The 26,202-nt window shown below is 42.3% G+C and overlaps 1 protein-coding gene across 1 annotated transcript in view; it reads left to right on the top strand.

Annotated features, from left to right (window-relative positions):
* The window catches only part of mst1rb (macrophage stimulating 1 receptor b), a 289,557-nt gene that overhangs the window by 76,318 nt on the left and 187,037 nt on the right, over window positions 1–26,202 (top strand). The window contains exon 2 of the mRNA XM_063067700.1: window positions 4,037–5,457. Coding sequence (XP_062923770.1) covers window positions 4,264–5,457 — 1,194 coding nt within the window. The 5' untranslated portion in view covers window positions 4,037–4,263. The remainder of the gene's footprint in view (window positions 1–4,036; window positions 5,458–26,202) is intronic.

Genomic DNA, 26,202 nt, shown 5'->3' on the forward strand with positions numbered 1-26,202 from the left:
GAAACTTTGCCTTTTTGTGAAATTTAATTATTAGTCAAATTTGAGACTACAAACATATTTAACAAGAAGTCTTAAGAATCATTTGAAATTATGACAGTTAGTGAAGGTTAGTTCAATCCAGTAGTTTGATTGACAGGGGAATTATTCAATCATCTTCATTCTGTACTGCCACAACTTTTGATCCAACTATACAGTCTAAAGATGTACAGATTTCCCCCGCCATCTGAAGGTAGAGCGTTCCTATGAAACAGTTCATAAGCTGGAATGTCATAAAGTGAAGAAGCAATTACCATTTATTTATATGGGAAAAATTTGTGAGCATCTGCAGACCCAAAAAAAACCTACCAAATCATGCCAAATAACACATAAAACCTAAAATAGCAGTAGCATATAGTAAAAGGAGGAATGATATGATAAATACACAGCCTACATAAAGTAGAAATACTTTTCTACAATTATTGGCACACTGTCCACCGTAGTGAAAATCTCACGCAAGTGCTCTCGGCAGAAACACGGCGCAAGCGCCGTCGGCAGAAACACTCTCTCCAGTAACCTTTACGTTATGAAGCTGCCAAATCATACCAAATAACACATAAAAATACACAGCCTATATAAAGTAGAAATAATGTATGTACAGCAAACATGAAGAAATCTGCAGATGCTGGAATTTCAGGCAACACACACAAAAGTTGCTGGTGAACGCAGCAGGCCAGGCAGCATCTCTAGGAAGAGGTACAGTCGACGTTTCAGGCCGAGACCCTTCGTCAGGACTAACTGAAAGAAGAGCTAGTAAGTGATTTGGGAGGGGGAGATCCAAAATGATAGGAGAAGACAGGAGGGGGAGGGATGGAGCCAAGAGCTGGATAGTTGATTAGCAAAAGGGATATGAGAGGATCATGGGACAGGAGGCCTAAGGAGAAAGAAAAGGGGGGGGAAGCCTAGAGGATGGGTAAGGGGTACAGTGAGGGGGACAGAGGGAGAAAAAGGGGAGAGAGAGAGACAAAGAATGTGTGTATATAAATAAATAACGGAATGGGTACGAGAGGGAGGTGGGGCATTAGCGGAAGTTTGAGAAGTCGATGTTCATGCCATCAGGTTAGAGGCTGCCCAGACAGAATATAAGGTGTTGTTCCTCCAACCTGAGTGTGGCTTCATCTTTACAGTAGGAGGCCGTGACTTCTCCAACTTCCGCTAATGCCCCACCTCCCCCCCGTACCCAATCCGTTATTTACTTATATACACACATTCTTTTTCTCTCCCTCCCTTTTCACCCTCTGTCCCCCTCACTATACCCCTTGCCCATCCTCTGGGTTTATCCCTCCCTCCCCCTTTTCTTTCTCCCTGGGACGCAATCGCCTCTGATCTGGGCTGACATTTACGTGCCGGGCGGCACCTAATTAATTAGCATGTTTACTTTGGCTTTTTTTCTTAAAGATGTGCTGGGTGCGTCCCGGCCACTGCTGCACTGCTACATTCTTCACGGCAATGTATCGGAGGTTGGGAACCACTGGGGTGTCATCTCATCGTCGTTTGTTTCCATCAGGGCAGGCAGGTCATCTTCTACTATGTCTGCCTGCCTCGATATCGAAGGTTGAGGTTCGTCGTCTGCTGTGGCTGATGTGGAAGGCTTGAAAAACAACAGTATGCTTAATTGCTTAGCCTTGCGCATTTTTCTATCATACAGATCTTTGTAAGCACTCAAACCATCCTGCAAATATGCTCTAAAGCTACGTACCCTTTCAAAATTAAAGTCGTACTTTTCTGCAATCGTTGCAGCAAAAATCTCAGGCAGTTCCTTCACGTTCAGTTCCTGGACGACTTCACTTTTAGTCCGTTCGCTACTGCATTCGGTTTCGATTGTTATCCTTTCCTCTTCCAATTGCATCAGCTCTTCATCTATCAGTTCTTGGTCATGCGATGCCAAACCTCTTCAACATCATCTTCGTCAACTTCCACAGGCCAAACTCTTTTGTCTTTACTTCGTTCAATACGATTGAAACGCTTAATTATGTCTAGTTTTACGCTAAGTGTAACACCCTTAAGAGCTCTTTTAGGCTTTTCTGATACCTTAGAACTCATCTTGCAAACAGATGCTCAAAATAATTGGCATAAAGCACGGATGCTCACAGGCAAGTGCTTAAGCAATGCCGGTGAGAATGCGGTTCCGGGGGAGGAGCTTGGCTGCCTTTTTTTGTAACAGTGAAAACACCTTCCGTTAGCGAAAACAAGTAACTAATGTAGATCTTTCATAACAGCGAGGTTTCGTAAAGCGAATATTCGAAAAACGGAGGACATCTGTAGCAGTTAGTAGGTTAATTGGTCATTGTAACTTGTCCTCTGCTCAGGCTATTGTTAAATAGGTGGGTTGCTGGGTGGTGTGGGTTGCTGGGTGGTGTGGCTTGTTGGGCTGGAAGGGTCTGTTCCTCACATTACGCTTAAAGAAAATAAACATCCCAGGCAATGCTAAAATCATGAGAAAGTCAGTATATTACACAGTAATTAGATACATCTGGTGAATGTCAAATGAAATAAAATGGGTAATAAAGGCTTTATATACTAAAAATAGAAGTTGGATAGATTTCTCTTTTTGTGATCAGCTTTTGATAGCATGTATTTTTTTCCCTGCTGTTTTGGCCAATTTAATATTGTTGTAGCTTTCATTTTCTGTAACACAAACCTGTGTATGTGTGTGTAAAGTAGACGTTTGTGTGTGTGTGGGCGAGTGAGGGGGAGATTGTGTGTGAGTCAAGAGAGAGGTGGGGAGATGTCTTGCTTTATTCTGATGTTTCTGATGCATTTGTGTTCCCAGATTCCTTAATATAGGGAATTTGAGCATGTTTAAGCTTGGAAAACTGGTTTGTTTTTTGGTGTGAGAGTATCTTTAACTTGGTATCATTGGTGCAAACTAGGATGGTCATGTGACCTGTACTCACATATAAATGGGAGATTCACAAATGGAGAGAGTGGATAGCTTCAGTCGTTCAATGCTACACTTTGACCTCAATAATATTTGGATCTGATGGTAGTATTTTAAAGAATAATTCCCAGGTTGTAAAATATCCTCCAGGCAAAAACAAACTACTAATTATTGTCATCACTGAGGAGAGGTAACATCAAAGTTCATTTGTAGAAATGGATTGCATTCATTACGTAAATGGAACTTGAATGAACAAGTTCAGTGGTTAAACATTGAATAAAATCTTGGGAAAGACAAGGCTGTCAAAGGAAAATGTCTGATGCAAGGGTTGAGGAATGTGAATCTCTGGGATGGTGTAGGTTTGACCTTTGGCCAAAAGGAAATGACTAAGTGAAATGTCTCCCTTTTTAATTTACCTGAGGTTTTAGAATATGCGGAACACTGGAGAGAACTGTATGTTATTTAAGAGATCAAGTTCAAGTTTATTGTCAATCAACCGTACACATGTGTAGAGCTAAATGAAACAGTGTTCCTCTGGGGCCAAGATGCAAAACACAGTCTCACACAGCACCTATAGTAATGATCAGCAGGTACAGTCACAAAATAGCATTAACACAAGGCCCTGAGTGGCCTGGTCTGAAGACTGACAGGTTAAAGTAAACATGCACCTCACACCGTATGTAAGATAGTATAATGTAACTGACTCAATTATAATAAAAGCAGTCATAGAAGTATGTGAAACAGCAGTAATAAAAGATGAGCAGTGCAGGATGAGTGTGTCTGTGGGAGTGGGAGGGCATTCAGACAGGGTGTACACGTGTACTGGGGTGGCAGCAGGGAGTTAAACAGTCTGACAGTCTGAGGGAAGAAGTTGTTCCTCAGCCCGACAGTTCTGGTTCTTGTGCTCCGATACCTTCTGATGGCAGGTGGTCACAGAGATTGTGGGAGGGATGGGTGGGGTCTTTGACAATGCTGGAGGCATTACGTAAATGGAATAAATTAGTCAATGGAAAATTTGAAGTTACTTGTCTTTTTATATTATAATAGAAAGGTTATCACACTTGACACTATTTTTGATACACTAACCATTTTCATTCCTTCTGATGTCGTTCTCTGCAGAAGGAATGCTTCGTTGAAGACTCTAGAACTACAACTCCATCATCCTCTACCTCATATTTAGTGTAAAAAAAAGTTGCTCATCATTGAGCTTGACCTTGTTTCCTGGGCTACAGTGACATGGTACCAGCTTTAAAAGTGAATACTCAAATATTAAGGATTTTTTGTTGATTGTTGCTGATTATTTCACCTCTCATCCTCCACTCATCGAAGTGACATCTGTCAACGTGATGACAACTGGCTCAGCAATCTTCCTCTGGTTAAGTGCATGGATATTGGGCTATATTTTGATCTCTGGTGGTCAAGAGTGCATGAGGGAGCCCAAACACTACAACTTTGATGTCAATTACAAACTGAGAAGTTTTAATGTAGGACAGCCAATCCAGAATATAGTGGTGTATCCTAACCCTCCAGGGATCTATCTTGCAGTGCGGAACCGAGTATACTCTCTAAGCTTTTCCCTCAAGAAGAATTATGAACTGCGGACTGGTCCAGTTGGCAGCCCAGACTGTGAGATCTGTGAACTTTGTAAGACAAACTGGGAAGCAGGAGTTGGCATGGAGAATAATGACAATGTGGTTCTGATGACCGATCCTTTTGATCCATTGCTGTATATCTGTGGAACCTCTCAACATGGTATCTGTTACAGCCACAACATCCAGACAAGAAATAATAATGCTTGCCTATTTAAGGAGAAAAATAATGATGCTGATTTATGTCCTGACTGTATAGTAAGCCCACTGGGTACTCAAGTGTTTGTTCATGAAGAAGCATTTTCCACGTATTTGTTTATTGGTGCCACAGTCAACAGCACGATTGCAAGAAGCTATAGTCCAAAATCAGTGTCAATAAAAAGACTGCTAGGATCCCTGGATGGTTTTGCATTCACGCCCCAGGATCAGTCTTTAACAGTGTTGGATAAATTCCTAGACTCGTATTCCATTGATTATATTTATTCCTTCCGCTCCGGTGAACATATCTACTTTCTAACAGTTCAGAAAGAAACAACAGATTCAAAGAACTACCACACGAGAATTGCACAGTTGAAGGCAGGGGAGTATGAAGTTAAGAATTATCGTGAGCTTGTGCTGGAATGTCAGTATGAACCAAGACGGAGGAGAAGAACACCTGGGGATGGGGACACCCTGTACAATGTGTTACAGGCAGCTCATTTGGCTAAAGCAGGTGCAGATCTAGCCAAGGAGCTTGATGTTTCTGAAGGAGATGATGTGCTGTATGCTGTTTTTGTGGAGAGTGAGCCCAACAGCAAAACCTTGCGCAGGAAGTCAGCATTCTGCACTTTTCCTGTTAAAACAATTGCTGAAATAATTGGAAATGGGATGGCGACCTGTTGTCAGCCTGCAGATGAATCCCAGAAAAGGGGGCTGGAATTCTACCAGGAGTTGGAGTACTGCCCTCATATTGTAAGTACCACATCCTCCCTTTGTTTCTTTCCCTGTTTTATCCCCACTTTTCTATCAAATACTTGATGTATTAACTACTGCCATTTGGTGCAAGTGTTCAGCTGGGCCATGAATTGCATGTTTTTGTAATCCCAGTTTGTTTATTGATGTTATTGGAATACATACACAGGGTATAAAGGTTACGAAAATCAGCTTTTTGCAACAGCAATAAATTACAAGTAGAGGGCCAAACTGAAGTTAACATTAAATTAACATAAATTATACATTTGTGTGCATAAATTAAACAAAGTGCCTCTTGTGCAAGATTGAAAGAGAGAAATATGTAACTGGCAGTAAGACTACATTCAGCCAACATTTTGTAGACCTAATGGTGAGCTCTGTGGTCTTATCCCCAATTCTTTAATAAATTTGGATATCAAGGATCCAGCAATCTCAGTTTTAAAGTTAGCTATTAATAAAATCAGCATGAAGTTTAGTTTGTGGAGGGACATTCTCCTATCTTGGCATGTTTTGCTTAATTAAAGATGCTAGGGAGATGAAAGTTGTTGTAGGCTGCACCAAGATCTCCAATCGCACCACTCCTCTTCTCCTCTTTAAACCAGATATCTGCCCTCTCCGTTCTAAATCCCAATGCAAGGCCCCGGCTCAAACTGTTGACAGTTGCCCAGCACCCCACAGATGCTACTCAATCCTCTGAATTCTTTCAGTAGTGTGTTTGTTGCTGCAAATTCCATCATCTGCCATCTTTTGTCTCCATAGTGGCACCAAGATTATTTGCGGAATGAGACACTGAGGTACAGACAATTAGATATGGGGGCAGAATTAGGCCATAGAGCCCATTGAGGCTGCAGTACCATTCCATCATGGCTGATTTAATATTCCTCTCATCCCCATTCTCCTGCCTTATCCCTATAACCTTTGACACCATTACTAATCAAGAGCTTGTCAACCTCCTCTTTAAATATACCAAATGACATGGCCTCTACAGCCGTCCAGACATCCCACCCCTCCTGGAAGTTTCGGGAGTCTCCCGCATATTAATAGTGGCTTCCTGATGCCTGCAAATTATGTACAATATCATGGAAATCAATTTTTTTGAGAGTGAGCGAGCGAGAGAAAGCAAGAGAGAGCGTGAGAGCGACCATGAGAGAGAGAGAGAGAGAGCGAGCGAGAGCAAAGAGAGCATGCGAGCGAGAGAGAAAGCAAGAGAGAGCGTGAGAGCGACCATGAGAGAGAGAGAGAGAGAGAGAGAGAGAGCGAGAGCAAGAAGCGAGAGCATGCGAGCGAGAGAGAAAGCAAGAGAGAGCGCGCATGCACGCCATGGCAGTGTGTTCCAAAAAAAGAGAATATAAAACGTACGTCACCTCGGACTACACTAAAGTGTACCCCTGCCTAATAGTGGTCAAAGATAATGCCAGTGTTGCTCGCTGCACTGTTTGCAACAGTGACTTTTCTATTGCCCATGGTGGGTTAAAATGTAAAAGACATGTTGAGGTGAGTTTAACAGGTGTCATTTGTTCATTAGCATAGCTAACATTATTTAAACTAGCTGGCTGGCTGCTAAGGAGCTACTCTATTGCAGACATCCCACCTCTCCTGGAAGTCTCCCACAAATTGATGGTGCTACATCCCTGAAATGAGATTTTTGCAGGGTGGGATGTCCGGCTGTCTGTGGCAATGAACTCCACAGATCACTGCCTCTGGCTAAAGAAATTTCTCCTCATCTTTGTTCTAAGAGATGTGATTATATTCTGAGACTGTGACCACACATCCTAGACTTCCTGTCTATAGGACATATCCTCCTCACATCCACTCTATTTAAGCCTTACAATGTTTGAGAGAGACCCCCCCCCCATTCTTCTAAACTCCAGCAAATACAGGCTTAGAGTCATCAAATTCTCCTCGTACCCATTCATTCCTGGAATCATTCTTGTCATCCTGCTCTGGACCCTCTTCAATACGAGCACATCTTTTCTTAGATAAGCAGCCTAAAGCTGCTCACAATACTCCCAAGTGCATTCGGATCAATGCCTTATAAAGCCTCAGCATTACAGCCGTGCTTTTATATTCTAGACCCAAGTCCATAATTCAGATTGAGATGTGTTAAGCTTTTCAAAGAGACACGCAGAAAAAGGAGAGGTGAGAGGTGAGCTCATCGCTGGTGTTGGATCTCCAGGACTCTGCCGGGCCACTTCCTCCAGTTGGTTGCTGCATTTGCAGGTTATGAGTGCACCTAATCCACTAATGAACATAAATGCTTTGGGATGACTATTCAATGGGAGCATTGTGGCTAAGCTAATGGACCAGCAACCAAGATCAATCTTAGAATCGGGTTTATTATCACTGTCTTCTATGATGTGAAGTTTGTTGTTTTGCAGTAAATGAATTGTGCAAAAAAACGGAAGAATGGGGAATAAAATATTCATGGACTGTTCATAAATCTGATGGTGGAGGGGAAGAAGCTGTTTCAGAGTTATTGAGTGTAGGTCTTTGGGCTCCTGTATCTCTTCCCTGGTGGTAATAATAAAAAGAGGCATGACCTGGATGGCAAGGGTCTTTGATGATGTATCCTCTGGAGGGTGAGTTCAAATCCTAGCATAGAATCTGGAGAATTTAAAGACAGTTATTTGAATACTTGCAGATTCAGAAAACTGTGAACCTACTGATAGTTTTGATAACTATTCGACTTGTGCGTGCTTGCTATTCTTGACTGTACTGCACTGGAAGTGACTCTAGACACACCAATGTGGTGAACCCATTTGTCCTCTCAGTGACTCAGTTCAGGGTGGGGCGATTACAATTGGACAATAGATCTTGGGCCTTGCAGGTCCTACCCACGTTCCCAGCTAAAGCAGACGATGCTGGGACCACTCAGCATCTGTGGAGAGAGGAGGATGGTCATCGTTTCAGGTTATCAATCCTTTGTTGGATTTTTCACTTTTCCCTTTCTAGCGAAAGGTCATGGGCTTGAAATGTTAACTGTTTTTCTCTCCCTACAGGTTCCTCCTGGCCTGCTGACTATTTCAGCATTCTGCACTTTTCAGGTCTCCAGCATCTGTAGTTTTTATCTTCAATTCTGAATTCTGAGAAAGAATTAATAAATGCAAGTTTAAAAAAAAGGACAGGAGCAGCCTCATCTGTCCTGTTTATTATTTAGCAGATGAATGAGTACTTTCCTAGATCCTTTAACAGAAGTGCATCAAGACACCTCCCCATCACCCTCATCAACTTGCCCAACAGCTATTCAACAGCTGGCTTTCCCATGTAGCAGGCAACCCCAGCTGCTTGCTGACCTCATAATTTACCGATAAAGTTTAAAACGCAGTTTGATGTGTGGGTCACTGCTCCTAATCCAAAGATTTCACCCATTCCTTCACTCATCCTGATCCCAAGAAAATGCTTTTTTAAAAATAATTTACGTGCTTTGGAAAGAATTGTTCAGATAACTTGACACTGAATGGAGTCAGTAACAGAATGCGCAAATTGCAGAATGAAATGTAAACAGTTGTTTGTCATACTGAAAATTTATCCAATGTACACAAGGTGGTTTTGAAATAGTTCAACTGCATATATAATCCCCCTTTTTGGTTTTAGAAACTCTGTGGATTTTGGGGGAGGAAACTACCACTGGATTCGGAATTCACTCCGGGATGAGAGCCAAATGGCTAGCTTGTTGAAGTAAATTCAAGTATTTCCTCTTAAAGCAAACTCATCCTTCTCCAATAAGGAAGGGGATTTTAGGGAAGTTAGCCAAATTGTGAATATTTTTACTATTGGAAGAAGATGTGTGCATATATTTAACCAAAGAGAGTTATTTTGCAAGTTTTAAATACATGAGATTTTGCAAGTGCTGAGCTCAGCGGGTTGAGCAGCTTCTATAGAAATGAATAAACAGTTGATGCTTGGGGCCAAGACCCTTCATCTGATTCACGATTCTGATGAAGGGCCTCAGCACAAAATTTATATATAAGCATCCGTTAGTCTCATGAGACCATAAATTTGTGCCTTGGAAGGTTTCCAGGGTGCAGGCCGGGGCAAGGTTGTATGGAAGAGCAGAAGTTGCCCGTGCTGCAAGTCTCCCCTCTCCACGCCACCAATGTTGTCCAAGGGAAGGGCATTAGGACCCATACAGCTTGGCACCGGTGTCGTCGCAGAGCAATGTGTGGTTAAGTGCCTTCCTCAAGGACACACATGCTGCCTCAGCCAAGGCTCGAACTAGTGACCTTCAAGTCACTAGACGAACGCCTTAACCACTTGGCCATGTGCCAGCACAAAATATCAATTATTTATTCCTCTCCAAGGATGCTGTCTGACTTACTGAATTGCAGCAGCATTTTGTGTAATTTGGAAATTTATTTGGATATAGAAGGGCAGGCCTGTTTCATGAGGAGAAAGAAGTCATCCTTCAGACCTGGTTTTGGATGTGAGGTCAGTCAGCCATGTTTCCCCTGTCTACTGGCACGATCATATCCATAACTTGGCCCATTGAGAGGGTTAATCTGACTGACTTCGTGTTCTGGTGTTCAGTATTTCATTGATTCTAATGCCCACAAGAAAATGAATCTCAAGGTAATATACCGTGACATATATATACTTTGATAATAAATTTACTCTGAACTTTGCGCCTGTCATGAGGAACAGGCAATTTCTCCAAAAGGCAGTGCTGGGAAGATGAGCTTCGAAGTGGTTCAAAGTATTCAGAAGGGACAAGCATTGAGACAAAATGGACAAGGTAAAGGTTAATATACAAATTCAAGCCAAGTGACAAATGAATCAGTGGAGATGTGTGGGAAAGCAGTAAACTATTGTAATCTGGAATTATCGGAGGAAATTGAATGCATTCTCTTGAATTCCCTCTCTGTGCCCTGTCTATGTTGCTGGTTCTAGGTAACAGTATTCATTTGTTTAGGGAATTTCAAAGTTCTAAGTAAATTTAGTATCAAAGTACATATATGTCACTATATACAACAATGAGATTCTTTTTCTTGCGGGCATTCACAGTAAATACAAGAAACTCAATAGAATCAATGAAACACTGCACCCAACAGGACAGACAACCAACAAGTTTGTAAAAGTCAACAAACTGTAAATACAAAAAGAAAAAAATATATAAATAAACAATGAATATTGAGAACATGAGATGAAGAGTCCTTGAAAGTGTGTCCATAGGTTGTGGGAGCAGCTCAGTGATGGGTGAGTGAAGATATCCCCTCTGGTTCAAGAACCTGATGGTTGAGGGGTATTAACTGTTTCTGAACCTGGTGGTGTGAGTCCTGAGGCTCCTGTACCTTTCTGATTGCATCAGTGAGAAGAGAGCATGTCCCAAGGTAATCAAAGCAAGATTGTCTTCATAGCTCTGCTACTCATGGTTTGAACCCGAAAAGACAGAGCAGAAGCTCAAATAAAATTTTGAATAGCAGCTCCAGTGTTCTTTTCTGATAGGTTCAATATTTCTCTCCTTGATAGGAAGAACATGTTTGAATTTTCAAGCTTGTAAGAAATCTCAAGGAGTCTTACAGCCAAAAAAGTATAAGACTATAAGACCATAAAACAAAGGAGCAGAGTTAAGCCCAACGTCTTTTCACTATTCCATTATGGCTGACTTCCTATCTCTTTCAATCCCATTACTTTATTATTATTTCCCATCAGTCACCTTATGTGCAGCCTAGTGCCACAATCAATCTGTCTATAATCTATAAACTTTGTATTTTTAAAATTATTATTATTATGTTTTTTGGTACAGTATCAGATCCGGCGTAACAATTATTTCATTCTCCTTACACCTGTGTACAGGAAATGACATTAAACAATCTTGACATTGATATTGTCCTACATAAGTAAGCTGTGAAAAGTAGTTGCTGCTGCAATTGAGGAAATGCAACATTCAGTTTGTGCATACCTGTATCATTAGTTGTGGGGGCTTGTTGTCAGGTGTGGAGTGATAAAGTTAGATCAGGATATGGTGAAGAACTTGCTCTACTATGAACTACTTTGTATCCAACTGAGAGTGGATGAGGGGCTCAATTTAATGACTCCTCTGAAAGATGAACTGTGTAGCCTGATGGCATAGCCATTAGAGCGGTGGTCTTGCACCCCTAGGTCCCTAGTTCAATTCTGATCTCGGGAACTGTTTGAGCTGAGATTGTCTGTTCTTCTTGTGGCCATGTGAGTTCCCCCCTGGATTTTATTGTAGTTATTTATTTAGTGATACAGCTTAGAATAGACGTCTCTGGCCCTTCAAGCTGTCGAGCAACCCCTGATTTAACACTCGCCTAATCAAGGTACAAGTTGCAATGACCAATTAACCAGCACGACTTTGGACGGTGGGAGGAAACCGGAACACCTGGGGAAAACCCAAGCATTCCACGAGGAGAACGTACAAGCTTCCTAGTGAGGATGCTGGGATGCAACTCCAAATTCCGATGGCCGAAGCTGTAATAGCTTTGTGCTCACCGTTGTGCTACTGTGGTGCCTCCTTTCTGGTTTTTTCCTTCTTCCCAAAGGCATGGTGGGTTATTTGGCTACTGCACGTTAGCCCAAGTGTAAATAATTGGCAAAATAATCAAAGAAGAGTTGAAGGTTAAGTGTGCGAGAGAATGGTTTGCAGTTGGATGGGGGGTGAGGGTTGGGGGAGGAATGAGTCTTATAGGGATGGCGTTTTGGTCACTGGCATGGACGCAAATAGTTGTGGAAAGTATGGGAACCCTCCATTGGTACAACGTTAGGAAGTTGGCCACCGGCCTTTTTTGTGTACTTGTCGCTCATGATATCACATCTCATGATCTATCGGATGTTTGATTACTCGACTCTGTCCCAACATGTAGCTCTCTGTCAATGGTGATGAAGCAGAAATATCAGCTAATCTTAATATTTGAGAACAACGTCCTGCCTGCGTCTCAGGGCAGGGAGTCAACTTCTGACATGTTACATTTACCTCTGATTTTCTTAAATGCAAATTGCTGTCTAGCTGAGGAAAATCCTTCATCTCTCATTCCTTTTCATCTTGACATGTGTGAAATAAATGCATGTCCATGTATTTCTGGAAATGCTGAATACTGTGAAGCAGAAGTATTTTCTGGTGTTTAATATGGAGAGTAAAGGAGCTTGTTGCTTCATTTACTTGGGTAGTAAGGAGGTCATGTATGGGCAGGAAGAGGCCTTGCTATGCATAAAGGTGATGTGTCATCATTGAGGTAATGATGGAAATGTGCGATAGCAACAGCCTGCTGCTGGACAGAATGCTGTGTTAAGCACCTCTGTACTGGTAACACCATTGTAAAGGTCACTCAGCTCTGAAGATAGTTGTGGCTGTGGGAGGTCAGTCACCTGGAGGACTTCAAACATCATGGTTGCTTCATCAGTGACTATCCTTCTAACAAGCTGGTAAAGTGAGGTACACACAAAATGCTGCAGGGACTCAGCAGGACAGGCAGCATCTGTGCAGGGAAATACACTGTTGATATTTTGGGCTGAGACCTTTCATCAGGGTTGGAAAGGAAGGCGGGGAGAAAGCAAGATCAAGACGGGGCAGGGAGGAAGTACAAGCTGTGGAGAGCCAGAAGGCAGCAGAGATCACAAAGGAGGAAGCATTTCCAGCATTTCTGTGCACTGCTCTAAATTTGCAGCATCTGCAGAATCTTTTGTGTCTGTACTGTCCAACTGGTTTGTTTGGTAATGATTCTATTTGCTACTCTCCAGAAAAAAAAGCAGTTATACCTAGATCACTTTCAGACACAGGCCAATAAGTGACAAGTAGTTTTTTTCGGGCATCAATAATCTTCAAAAAGAACATGTTGGCACGGAAGTATTGCGTAGCACAGTTGCTTTACAGCACCAGCCAGCCATCAATGATTGGAATTCAATTCCTGCTGCTGACTGTAAGGAGTTTGTACGTTCTCCTTGTGACTGCATGGGTTTCCTATGGGTGTTCTCATTTCCACCCACATTCCAAAGACCTATGGTTAGGGTTAGTGAGCTGGACATGCTATGTTAGTGCTAGCAGCATGGCAACACTTGAATGTCTAGCACAATCCTTGCTGATTTGATGTGATGCAAATTATGCATTTCACTGTTTGTTTTGATGTGGATGTGACAAATAAAACTAAACTTTAGTCTTTGAATGTCCAACCACTTCTCCTTGATGGTTGAGGTTGTTACTATCACACTGTCAAAATTCTGGGTCACTATTGATATAGAAATCCAACTAAGCCAGCTGGACAAACACTGCAGCAGTGAGAATCGCTCAAAGGCTGAGTATCCTTTTAGAGAGAAACATGCTGTTTGTTTCATTTTTATTTTGCCGCAAATGGTATTCAACACCCCACACATCTACCCCACACCTACACACTAGGGTTCTTTTCTGATACTCAATCTGCTCGTTAGGCAAAAGCAGGAATTCAAAGAATTTCATAAACAAAGAGAGATGGACTTCAGCCTATGGATGTAGAAGATTATTGAAGTCATACAGGCCAGCCAGCCCTACACATTCCTGCCGTCTGAGTATCCATTGTCTTTAATTCTACACCAATCCTATTTTTATTCTCCAACTGGCCCCACATCTACACAGAGCATGGTCGTAGGAAAACAGCATTGATTGTCAAGGGCCTCCACCATCCAGGTCATGCTCTCTTCTTGCTGCTACCATCAGGAAGAAGGTACAGGAGCTTCTGGATTCACACCACCAGATTCAGGAACAGTTATTCCCTCAACCATTAGGCTCTTGATCCAGCAGGTACAATTCACACAACTTTACTCACCCCATCACTGAACTGTTTTCTCAACCTATGGATTCACTTTCAAGGACTCTTCTTCTCATGTTCTTGATATTTATTGCTTATTTATTATTATTATTTCTTGTTTCTTTTTCCCTTTATTTGTGATTGCAGAGTTTGCTGGTATTTTCCTCACATAGGTTGTTGTCCATCCCATGGATGTGGTCTTTCATTGATTTTTTTGTGTTTCTTGTATTTACTATGAATGAATGTAAGACAATATAGGTTCTCAGAGTTGTATATATACAGATTTGGTATGCATAGAGAAGTGCAGCACTGAAACAGGCCTTCAGCCCATCTAGTCCATGCCGAAACCATTTAAACTGTCTGCTCCCATCAACCTGCACTGGGACCATAGCCCTCTATATCCCTTCTATCATGTACCTATCCAAGCTTCTCTTAAAAGTTGAAATTGAGCTTCCATATGCCACTTGAGCTGGCAGCTCATTCCACACTCTCACGATCCACAGAGTGAAGAAATTTCCCCTAATGATCCCCTTAAGCTTCTCATCTTTCACCCTTAACCCATGATCTCCAGTTGTAGGCCTATGCATTTACCCTATTTATACCCTTCATAATTTTGTATACCTCTATCAAATCTCCTCTCAATCTTCTGTGTTCTAAATAATAACGGACACAACTGATCGACAGATGACACAATAGCCACAGCTCTACACACCGTCCTTACACATCTACAGAAGTTATTTACAACTTTCCTGTAGGTAGGTAACACACACATGCAATACTCCAAATTGGGCCTCACCAATGTCTTGTACAACTTCAGCATCACACTCCATCTTCTGTATTCAATACATTGATTTATGAAGGCCAATGTGCCAAAAATCTTTTTTTAACAACGCTACCTACTTTGTTAGATCTACCCTGGTTGGTCCTACTGAAGTGCAAAACTTGCAATTCTCAGCATTAAATTCCACCTGCCAGTTTTCCAGTTGATACAGATCCCCCTGCAAGCCATTACAGCCTTCCTTGCTGCCCACTACACCCCTAATCTTGGTGTCATCTGCAAATTTGCTGATCCAGTTAAACACATTATCATCCAGATCATTGATATAGATGACAAACAAGAAAGGACCCAGCACCAGTCCCTGCAGCATTCCACTAGTCACGGGCCTCCAGTTAGTGAGGCAATCCTTTACTACCACAAATCATACCAAATAACACGTAAAACCTAAAATCACACTTACATACAGTAAAAGCAGCAATGATATGATAAATACACAGCCTATGTAAAGTAGAAATAATGAATGTACAGCAACACAGATAAAAATTGCAGCAGGCCAGGCAGCATCTATAGGAAGAGGTACAGTCGACGTTTCAGGCCGAGACCCTTCGTCAGGACTAACTGAAAGTAGAGATAGTAAGAGATTTGAAAGGGGGAGAGGGAGATCGGAAATGATGGGAGAAGACAGGTAGGGGAAGGGATGGAACTAAGAGCTGGAAAGTTGATTGGCAAAAGGGATATGAGAGGATCATGGGACAGGAGGCCTAGGGAGAGAGAAAGGGGGAGGGGCGAAGCCCAGAGGATAGGCAAGGAGTATAGTGAGAGGGACAGAGGGAGAAAGAGAAAAAAAATAAAAATAAATAAATAAATAACAGATGGGGTACGAAGGGCATTAACGGAAGTTTGAGAAGTTCAATGTTCATGCCATCAGGTTGGAGGCTACCCAGACGGAATATAAGGTGTTGTTCCTCCAACCTGAGTGTGGCTTCAACTTGACAGTAGAGGAGGCCGTGGATAGACATCTCAGAAGGGGAATGGGATGTGGAATTAAAATGTGTGGCCACTGGGAGATCCTGCTTTCTCTGGCGGACAGAGCGTAGATGTTCAGCAAAACGGTCTCCCATCCTGCGTCGGGTCTCGCCAATATATAGAAGGCCGCATCGGGAGCACCAGACGCAGTATATCACCCCAGCCGACTCATAGTAGTTTCACTGAACGGAATTGCCAAAACTGACTTGTAGAAAAAAAATCAGCATGTACACACATGCGCACATCGTGTATGCACACGTCACACATACGCACACAGGTGGCCGCGCAAGGCTTCATGGTCATGGTAGTCTTTCATGGCGTAAACACAAGTGTCCCATATTTGACTGCTACTTTTGTCCCTTATTTGGGAGTGAGAAAGTTGGCAACCCTACCACCCAGCGACTCTCTCCTGGCCCAGATTCCATCACCCAGCCTGATGTCACACCCAGGCCAGTTGAACAGACACTAAAACTCCTCTGCCTGGGCCCCAATATCTCCTTTTGGCTCCAACTTTTCACCTGGGCCAGTCGTATGGACATTGGAATTCTATCTGCAACAATTCTGCCACATGCTATCTCAGCTCATCCCCTGAACTTGCCTCACCATCACTCACCCCTTCACTGTTTGTGGTAATAATTTAACACATTTTACCTGAGGAAAGGCATTTTTATTGATGTTTTTAGCCAAATTTCTTATTTGACTACCAGAAAACTGTTGCACATAACTGGTAGCGTCGTCTTAGCTGGAAGCTGGAACCAGAATATGTGAATACTTTCAACTATTCCCTCTGTTCTCTTGATAATCTTTACCGTGACCGAATTCAGAGCAGTGTAATTGTGTTGGGGGGAAAAATAGGAAATGCTGGAAACATTTAGTAGGTGACGCTAAAATTTTCATGAAGGGTTTCAGACCTGAAATATTGAATGTTTCTCTATCCAGAGATGCTGCTTGACCAGCTGAGTATTTCCACTAGTTTTTAAAATCAGAGTCAGAATCACTGGCATTCATTATGTGGTGAAATTTGTTTTTTTGTGGCAGCAGTACAGTGTAGGCATAACAAATCACTCTAAGTTATAATAATTAATAATTGGTGTAAAAGAAACATAGTGAGATAGAGCTCCTGGACTGTTCAGAAATCTGATGATAGAGGGGAAGAAACTGTTCCTGAAATGTTGAATGTGTATCTTCAGGCTCCTGGGCCTCCTCTCTAATGGTAATAATGTGAAGAGGGCATGTCCTGGATGGTAAGGGTCCTTCATTACAGCAGCACAGCCTCAGAATAGAAAAAATGTTCCTTTCCAATAGCCGTGATCGAATTGCAGAACAGACTTGTTCCAAATGGCCTAATTCTGCTCCTATGTCTTATGGCTCAGCAGGGTCACTGCAGAGGAGATGGTTCTGCAGGGGCCGTGAGACTGCAGATGCCGTAACCTGGAGCAAAAGATAAAGTGTTGGAGGAATTCAGTGGGCCAGGAAGCAGCCGTGGAGGTCAAGGGATGGTTGATGTTTTAGATCGAGGCACTGCATCAGGACAGACAGTATAGAAGGGAAAACCAGTATAAAGAGCTAAGGGTGAGGGGGGGGGGTGAAGTGAGGCAGGGGCTGGTAAGTGATGGAGGAAACCAGGTGAGGGATGATGGATAGGTGGAGGCAGTGGCAGGAGTGGCAAATGGGTAATCGTTAGAGAGAAATGAAGGGGGCAGATAGAATCAGGTGTGGATGAGGAGTGAGAGGAAATAGAGACAGGATGGAAGGAGTTAATCGTAGACACCGTAATCTTTGAATCTTCCAGCAATCTTTGGAATGTTGTAAAGTTCTTCCTCGGGCCAAAGAATCAGTGAACGGGCAGCCACCTGTGACTGGGAGGTGGTGAAATTTGATCACAGAAGCAGTGGTGAATCTCTGAAATTCTTTACCCTGAAGGAGCTCAGTTATGGAGTTCATTGTCCATTCACAAGGGTTGTGGCACAGTGGTGTTCAGCACTCAGTGCTGCTAATTCAGTTCCAGCAATGTGGGGTGGATCAGAATCGGCTTTAACATCACTAACATACAGTCTTGCAAGACATATATAATGAGGGCCATGGTAGTGTGATGCTATTGCAGTTCAGGGTTTAGGAGTTCAGAGTTCACTCCCAAGGACTCTGTATGTCCTCCCTGTGGAATGTGTGGGTTTTCTCTGGGAGTTTCAGTTTCCTGTAACAGTCCAAAGATATATTGGTTCATTGGTTAATTGGTCATGGTAAATTGTCCCTTGATTAGGTTAGCATATGGGATTAGGTTAGCAAATATGTTGTAAAACCTGTTTGTGGCAGCAGTATAGTGTGATGCATAAAACTTATTGTTAGCTATAATAAGGACTTAACAAAAATAAGTCATGCAAAAAGAGAGCAAAGGAGAAAGGTAGTGTTCATGAACCTTTCAGAAATCTGATGGTGGAGTGGAAGAAGCTGTTCTTAAGACATTGTGTGTGGGTCCTTAGGCTCCTGTAGCACCACCCTGATGGTAGTAATGAGAAGAGGACATCTCCTGGCTGGTGAGGGTGCTTAATGATGGATGCTACCTTTTTGAGGCATCACCTTTTGAAGATGTCCTTGATAGTGGGGAGTCAAGTGATCATTCTCATGTGGACTCTGCATGGTGTACCCCTGACTGCTCGGGGTTTCCATGTTCTCTTGTCTCCTCCTACAGCCCAGAGAGGTACAGGTAAATGATGTCTAGTGAGGCTGAGTGGTGAAGGAATGGAAGGGCATGTGACCTGCAGGATTTCAGAGAAATCCTGTGACTATGTTTGGTTTTCCCTTGTGCTCTGGTTTCACCCCACAGCCCACAGCTGTAAGTTGCCCTTAGAGTTGGAGGGGGGGTCGTCAATGGAATGTGATAATACAAGTAGATCAGTACAGAATTGGTGGGAATAGATGCCTGTGACTCACTGGCATCACTCACTCACTCACAAAATCCTCTGGATTTTCAGCATCTGCAGCATCTCTAGTGTTTGTATCTTTACACTATATGCTTTCTATTTGCTTGCACTACTTGCATGTTAACTTTTAGGGTTTTGTATGTAAGTCTTCCCGGTTTCCTCTGGACATTGGAATTTTTCCATACTCACTACTTGAAAAAGCAAGGTATTTATTTTTTTATTTTTTATTACCAATGTAGAAGACTTCATATTTTCCCACATTTTGTGCATTTCCATCATGGACAGTCCCAAGCCCAACCCTCCTCCTGTTGTAGTTGAACTTGTTGCTAGCAACCCCATCCTATAAAAATCCCGAGCTGCAGTAATGCCTACAGATGCTCCAAAGACCTCATTGCTGAGAGAGGAAGGATTTTGGCCTAGAAGATGTTTGAATTTGTGTGGTGAAAGTTGCAAATCCACAGAAACCACAGCGCCAGTCACCCTTCTATCATCCAGGACTATCACCAGATTGGCCCAGGACAGGGGACTCTGGCAAGCTGCTGTCATCTGTCTATGCCCCTGTAGAGATGACGGGCTTAATTAACTACTAACATGTTTTATTCCTTATCAATTAATTTAAGATGTCTGTATTCTCCTGAGGATCTTCTTCCTCCTTTCAGCCAACAATTTATTATCAATAGCAAACTTGATATGGACAATCAATGCCCTCATCCAAATGTCTGAAATGCTGACTTTCCTGTTTTTCCATAGATGCTGCCTGGCCTGCTGAGCTCCTCCAGCATTTTGTGTGTGTTGCTCAGATTTCCAGCATCTGCAGATTTTCTCTTACTTGTGATATTGTTTGTGAACAGTTGAAAAACCCATCACCAATTCCTGCAGTCCACCATAAGTTACAGACTTTCAGCACAAGACTCGAGATTGTTTAATGATGAGTGTAAGGAGAATGAAATAATTGTTACTCTGGGTCCAATGCAGCACAAAAACCCCACAAAAATGAAGAACTATAGGATTCAATAAGTGCATTTAATGTCAGAGAAATGTATACAGTATACATCCTGAAATTCTTTTTCTTCGCAGACATCCACAAAAAACAGAGGAGTGCCCCAAAGAATGAATGACAGGTTAAACATTAAAACCTCAAGGCGACCCCCCCAACTCCCCCTCCCACACACAAGCAGCAGCAAGACAATGACCCTCCTCCCCCACCTGCAAAATATCATCAGCAGAGTGCAGCAAAGCATTATTAAAGACACAGACTTGCAGTACACAAAAACGACTTGTTCACCTGATAATTCGACAGTCCACAGGCTCTCTCTTTCTCTCCTTAATAAGGGAAAAAAAGTGTCCACGGTTCACAGTGAGAGGGGAAACGTAACAAACAACTTGATGATTTACGATATTAAAAGTCTGTTGTGTCACTTTTTCCGAGCTCTGCGCCCCGGAGAGTCGGCAGCAAAAAGGCACTGCTGTCCGTGCACACAGCCCCCATCAGCTAACATGCTGCTGCCCATGTTCCTTGTCCTCCTGTGACGCTTCAGTTGGGCACTGACTTTCAACCAGCACATCCCCAGAGCCACAAAATCCCGGAACCCTGAAAAAGCACTCGTCTTCCAGGCCGCGTCCTTGGGATATCAAAAAGCAGCTGGTCGTGAGGCCCTGAGAGCGGGTCCCATTCCGCAAAGAACCGAAGTCAGAGAGTAACTCCAGGTCAGGGTCTTCAAAGGAGCCCCACGCCCTGCGCCCCACACCCTGAAAAGGAAAAAAGATATCTAAGATAGAAATCAAGCCGTTTCGGAAGATGCAAGCAAGGAGTCACTTAAATTTAGTGCCATCTTAACTTCCCCCTGCCTTTTCCAGCAGACAATAATAATAAAAAACACAATAATAATAAAAACACACAATAAATATAAATTAATAAAGATAGCTTAAGTACATAGATTGGTTGTATGACCATAAGTGACTCTAGGCTATACATAAAGTGACCAACAGAGTAAACCTTGAGTAAACAAGGTTTTAGGTTAGATTGATATTATTTGTCACATGTACAGTGTTGCCACACTTCTGACACTAACATAGCATGCCCACAACTCACTAACTCTAATTGTACATCTTTAGAATGTGGCAGGAAACTGGAGCACCTGAGGAAACCCACACAGTCACGGAGAGAACATACAAACTCCTCACAGACAGCGGTGGGAATCTCAGTGTTTGTGCTGTAATAGATTCATGCTAACCACTACACTACAGTGCCACTCTTTATGAAAGGGAGATCATATTTAACAATTTTATTGCATATTTTAGGGATGTATTTGGCAGGGTTGATAAAGACTACTCCAGATGTAGTGTACTCAGTATTTTCAGTAAGGATTCAGTAAGGTGTATAGTAAAATGTACTTCATAACGACTAATGGGTTTGAGATACTGTAATATTAATGTGCACAATGTTTAGTTAAAAGGTAGAAAATAGCAGGGATAAAATGATTATCTGGAAGGGAAACTAAATGCTGTAATACTCTAAAATTTATGCTGCCACAGTACATTCTGTGCTAATGGTTTAGATGAAAAAAAACAAGTTTAATGCCCTCTAATGTGCTGTACACGTAAAATAGGTGGGAAAATAGTTTACAAAGGGGGCCAAGTGTATCTACAATTTAGGTTACTACACATAAAGATGACAAAGAGAACATAATCAAGGAAAAGTTATGGCTATCCATTTTGTGAAGAATGGAAATGAAGAACATTTTTTAAAAGTAAAGAAAACGGAATAGTGCTGCACAGAGAGATCTGGTCAGGAAATACTAAGAAGCGGAAAGAATTAGGAAAGCATTGGAATGTTGATCTTTATTGCAGTGGGAATAGAGTGCATGTTATTAAATACCTCCTGTACCTAGTAAAGTGGCCACTGAGTGATGTTTGTGCTCTTTTGCTGCTGCAGCCCATCCACTTAATGTGTTGTGTATTCAGAGATGCTATTCTGCACAGCACTTTGTAACGTGGTTATTTGAATTGCTGTTGCCTTCCTGTCAGCCTGAGCAATTCTCACCATTCTCTACTGACCTCTCATTAAAAAGGCATTTTCACCCACAGAATTGCCGCTCAGTGAATGATTTTTGTGTTTCAACCCATTTTCTGCAAACGCTAGAGACTGTTTTGCATGAAAATCCTAAGATAGCTTCCGAGATACACAAACCATGCTGCCTGGCACCAAAGATCGTTCCACAGTCAGAGTCACTTAAATCACATTCCTTCCCCCTTCTGATGTTTTTTCTGAACAACAACTGAACATCTTGCCAATGTCTGCATGCTTTAATGCATTGAGTTGCTGGTATGTGATTGGCTGATTAGATATTTGCATTAACAAACAGTTGTACCTAATAAAGTGGCCACTGAATGTATAGGAATGTACACGTGTACCCCGGAATGAATTAAGTAAAGCAAAGTAATTACAGATTGATGTGAAGTTTCCTATATTTTTGTTGCAATAGTAATCTTTTCTGTCTTCAAAAAGAAAAGTAATTTCTGAAATCAGTTGAAAAGTGAAGTCAGCACTCCTGATCCTTTCTGAGAGCAGATCCTAATAAGGACATGTTCTCACATGTTCCCTTCTCAAGGTGAAGGTGACAGAAACAGAGAGATAAACTGCCTGAAAATGAGAGCTTGGAACTCCTCTCAGAGAATAGGCCATTGTAAATGTTCATTTCCCTCTTTATACCACGGCCTCTGTGTCTGTCTGTCTTTCATTTAGTCCTATTTCCTTTTTCTCTTGAGCATCCATACTTTTGGGCACCTGTTCTCTTTTTTCATTGTTTTCTTCAACTCCGTTCCCTGCTATCCAGCGAATAAAGTCAGTGTTGCAGTTCAGTTACTGCTGACACACCTTTGCCATTACTGGCAGTCATTTTCTTGGCTTTTATTTAATAAAACATTTATAGGACAGTATATCTGCTAAATCCACTCAGTCTGACAGTCAGTGGTGATTGAACTGTATGTCCAACCCAAGGATTTATTAAATGACTTCAAAAAACAGTACTTGTTTTTCTGTATTAATCAGTTCGAATTAATTGCCATATGGACAAGTACACACATGTATAAATGCAGTGAATTACCTACTTGCAGCAATATCTTAGGCACACAGCATTCAGGACACAACATTCTGTTTAAAAACATGACATAACAATATAAATTATGCAAAATTAGAGAATAAAACCACAATTAGAAAAAAGAAAAAGTCCGTTGTAGTGCAAAGTGGTTACAGTTTTGCTATACAGAGTGATTAGGATTGTACAGGTTGGTTCAAGAACAGAATGGCTCAGGGACAATGACTAGAGAATACTAACTTGATTGATAATAATTGGAACTACAGTATCTGCTTCTCTTCACCTTGTTGACGAGCTTACGCAGGTAGTCATGTCCACCTTGATTTCAGCTCACCACAGATGATAGGGAGATGTCTATATTATAGTGACTGACTAGGACACTCCTTCCTGTCTACAGTCTCTGTTCCAGTGGCTCGATAAGTGATAATTATAAACTCAGCAATGAATTCAAGTGGACAGGAAATGGTGCAGCGAAATGTGTATAAAATATGAATGAACCATAAGCTAATTTTGAACTGAGGGCCCATTTACAAGGTTTAGGATTGTAACCTAAGCTCTTGATGATCTGATAGCCTACCATCTCAACTAAATTAAATTTACCATTGACATGCTTCCCTTATATCTGGCTTGTTTTAACAAATAACACACACATTTGTTTAATTGTTTGGGAAGAGGAATTTCTCATTTAGGTGGAACTTGTCTTTGCCTACTTGAGAACGTTAAAATAGATTCAAAGAAGTCTCATAATGGGGTGGGAGGAGGGGGGAATTTTTGCAGCTGGATGAATCACTTTATAAGGAAGAGGTTGAAAATCTGACTGAGTGGTTCCACAACAACAACTTCTCACCTTCTCACTCAATGTCAGCAAAACTAAAGAGCTAATTATAGATTTTAGGAGGAGAAAATTAAAGGTCTATGAGGCAGTCCTCATTAGGAAGTGGAGAGGGTCAGCAACTTTATATTCCTCTGTGTTATCATTTCAGAGGATCTCTGCTGGTTCCAGCACGCAAGTACAATTGTGAAGAGAGCATGGCAGCACCTCCACTCCTTTATATGTTTTGCAAAGACTTGGCATGTCACCTAAAACTTTGACAAGCTTATAGATGTGTGGTGGAGCATATACTGACTGGTTCCATCACAGCCTGGTATTGAAGTGCAAATACCCTTGGATGGAAAAGCCTACAAAACACAGTGAATGCGACCCAGTCTATCATGGGTACAGCCCACCCCGGCAATGAGCATGCTTAGACAGAGTGCTGTCACAGGAAGCAGTCCCACTCATTATGGCCCACACCATCCAGGCCATGTTCTCACCAGGAAGGTACAGAAGTGACAGGACTCACCCCACCAGGTTCAGGAACAGTTATTATCCCTCAACCATCAGGCTCTTGAATCAGAGGGGATAACTTCATTCACCCCGACACTGAAATTATTCCACAATCTATGGACTCACTTTTAAGGACTCTAAAACACAAGTTCTTGATACTTATTGCTTGCTTATTTATTTGTTTTTTTGTTTGTTTGTGTTTGCACAGTTTGTCTTTTGCACTCTGGTTGTTTGTCTTGTGTGCGATCTTTCATTGATTCTTGTCTTTCATCAATTACTGTGTTCCCCACTAGAAAATGAATCTCAGGTCTGTATATGGTGACATATATCTATGCATATGATGATGAATTCCCTTTGAACTTTCATAGCGGGCTCAGCTGTAAATGGGTAGAAATTTAGTGTGGCATCTACAAGTGACATCAGAATTGAGCTTCAGACTTTGACACCCACAGCAGTAATAGCGTTGCATTACAGTTACAGTACTGTGGCGCCTATGGTTTATATTGTACTTTGTTGTAGTATCACATGTCTCACAAAGGCACCATTAAACACAGTGAGGAATCATTGAGAAAGAGAGAGAGAGAGAGAGAGAGAGAGAGAGAGAGAGAGAGATATGAAGTTGTTTAGAGAGGGAATTCCAGATTGCAGAGCCCAGGCAAATGATGAAGCATTCCAGTTGGACTGCTGAGATTGGACAGTGTGGGTGTACATGGGTGTACTCTGTAGTCAGAGAGAGCTCAGTGCTGAAGGGAGTGTTGATGAGTGTAATCTACAGTCTGAGAGAGCTCAGTGCTAAAGGGAGTGTCGATGGGTGTAATCTACGGTGACTGAGAGTTCAGTGCTGAGGGAAGTGTCGATGGGTGTAATCTATAGTTACAGAGAGACAGCTGAGTGCTGAGGGAGTGTCGATGCGTGTAATCTAGAGTCTGAGAGAGCTCAGTGCTGAGGGGAGTGTCGATGGGTGTAATCTACAGTTACAGAGAGACAGCTCAGTGCTGAGGGAGTGTCGATGGGTGTAATCTACAGTCTGAGAGAGCTCAGTGCTGAAGGGAGTGTTGATGGGTGTAATCTGCAGTCTGAGAGAGCTCAGTGCTAAAGGGAGTGTCGATGGGTGTAATCTACGGTGACTGAGAGCTCAGTGCTGAGGGGAGTGTCGATGGGTATAATCTATAGTTACAGAGAGACAGCTCAGTGCTGAGGGAGTGTCGATGGGTGTAATCTACAGTCTGAGAGAGCTCAGTGCTGAGGGGAGTGTCGATGGGTGTAATCTATAGTTACAGAGAGACAGCTCAGTGCTGAGGGAGTGTCAATGGGTGTAATCTACAGTCTGAGAGAGCTCAGTGCTGAGGGGAGTGTCGATGGGTGTAATCTACAGTCTGAGAGAGCTCAGTGCTGAGGTAAGTGTCGATGGGTGTAATCTACAGTCTGAGAAAGCTTAGTTCTGAGGAGAGTGTCAATGGCTATTATCTACAGTCTGAGAGAGCTCAGTGCTGAGGGGAGTGTCGATGGGTGTAATCTACAGTCAGGGCACAGTGAGGGGAGTGTCGATGGTTGTAATCTATAGTCACACAGCTCAGTGCTGAGGGGAGTGTCGATGGGTGTAATCTACAGTCAGAGAGCTCAGAGTTTAGGGGAATGTCAATGGGTGTAAGCTACAGTCTGAGAGAGCTCAGTGCTGAGTGAAGTGTCGATGAGTGTAATCTACAGTCACTGAGAGCTCAGTGTTAAGGGGAGTGTGGTGTAATCTACAGTCACCCAGCTCAGTGCTGAGGGGAATGTTGATAGCTATTATCTACAGTCTGAGAGAGCTCTGTGCTGAGGGGATTGTCGATGGGTGTAATCCACAGTCTGAGAGCTC

Source organism: Mobula hypostoma, chromosome 15, assembly GCF_963921235.1.
Source record: "Mobula hypostoma chromosome 15, sMobHyp1.1, whole genome shotgun sequence".
NCBI lineage: Eukaryota > Metazoa > Chordata > Chondrichthyes > Myliobatiformes > Myliobatidae > Mobula > Mobula hypostoma.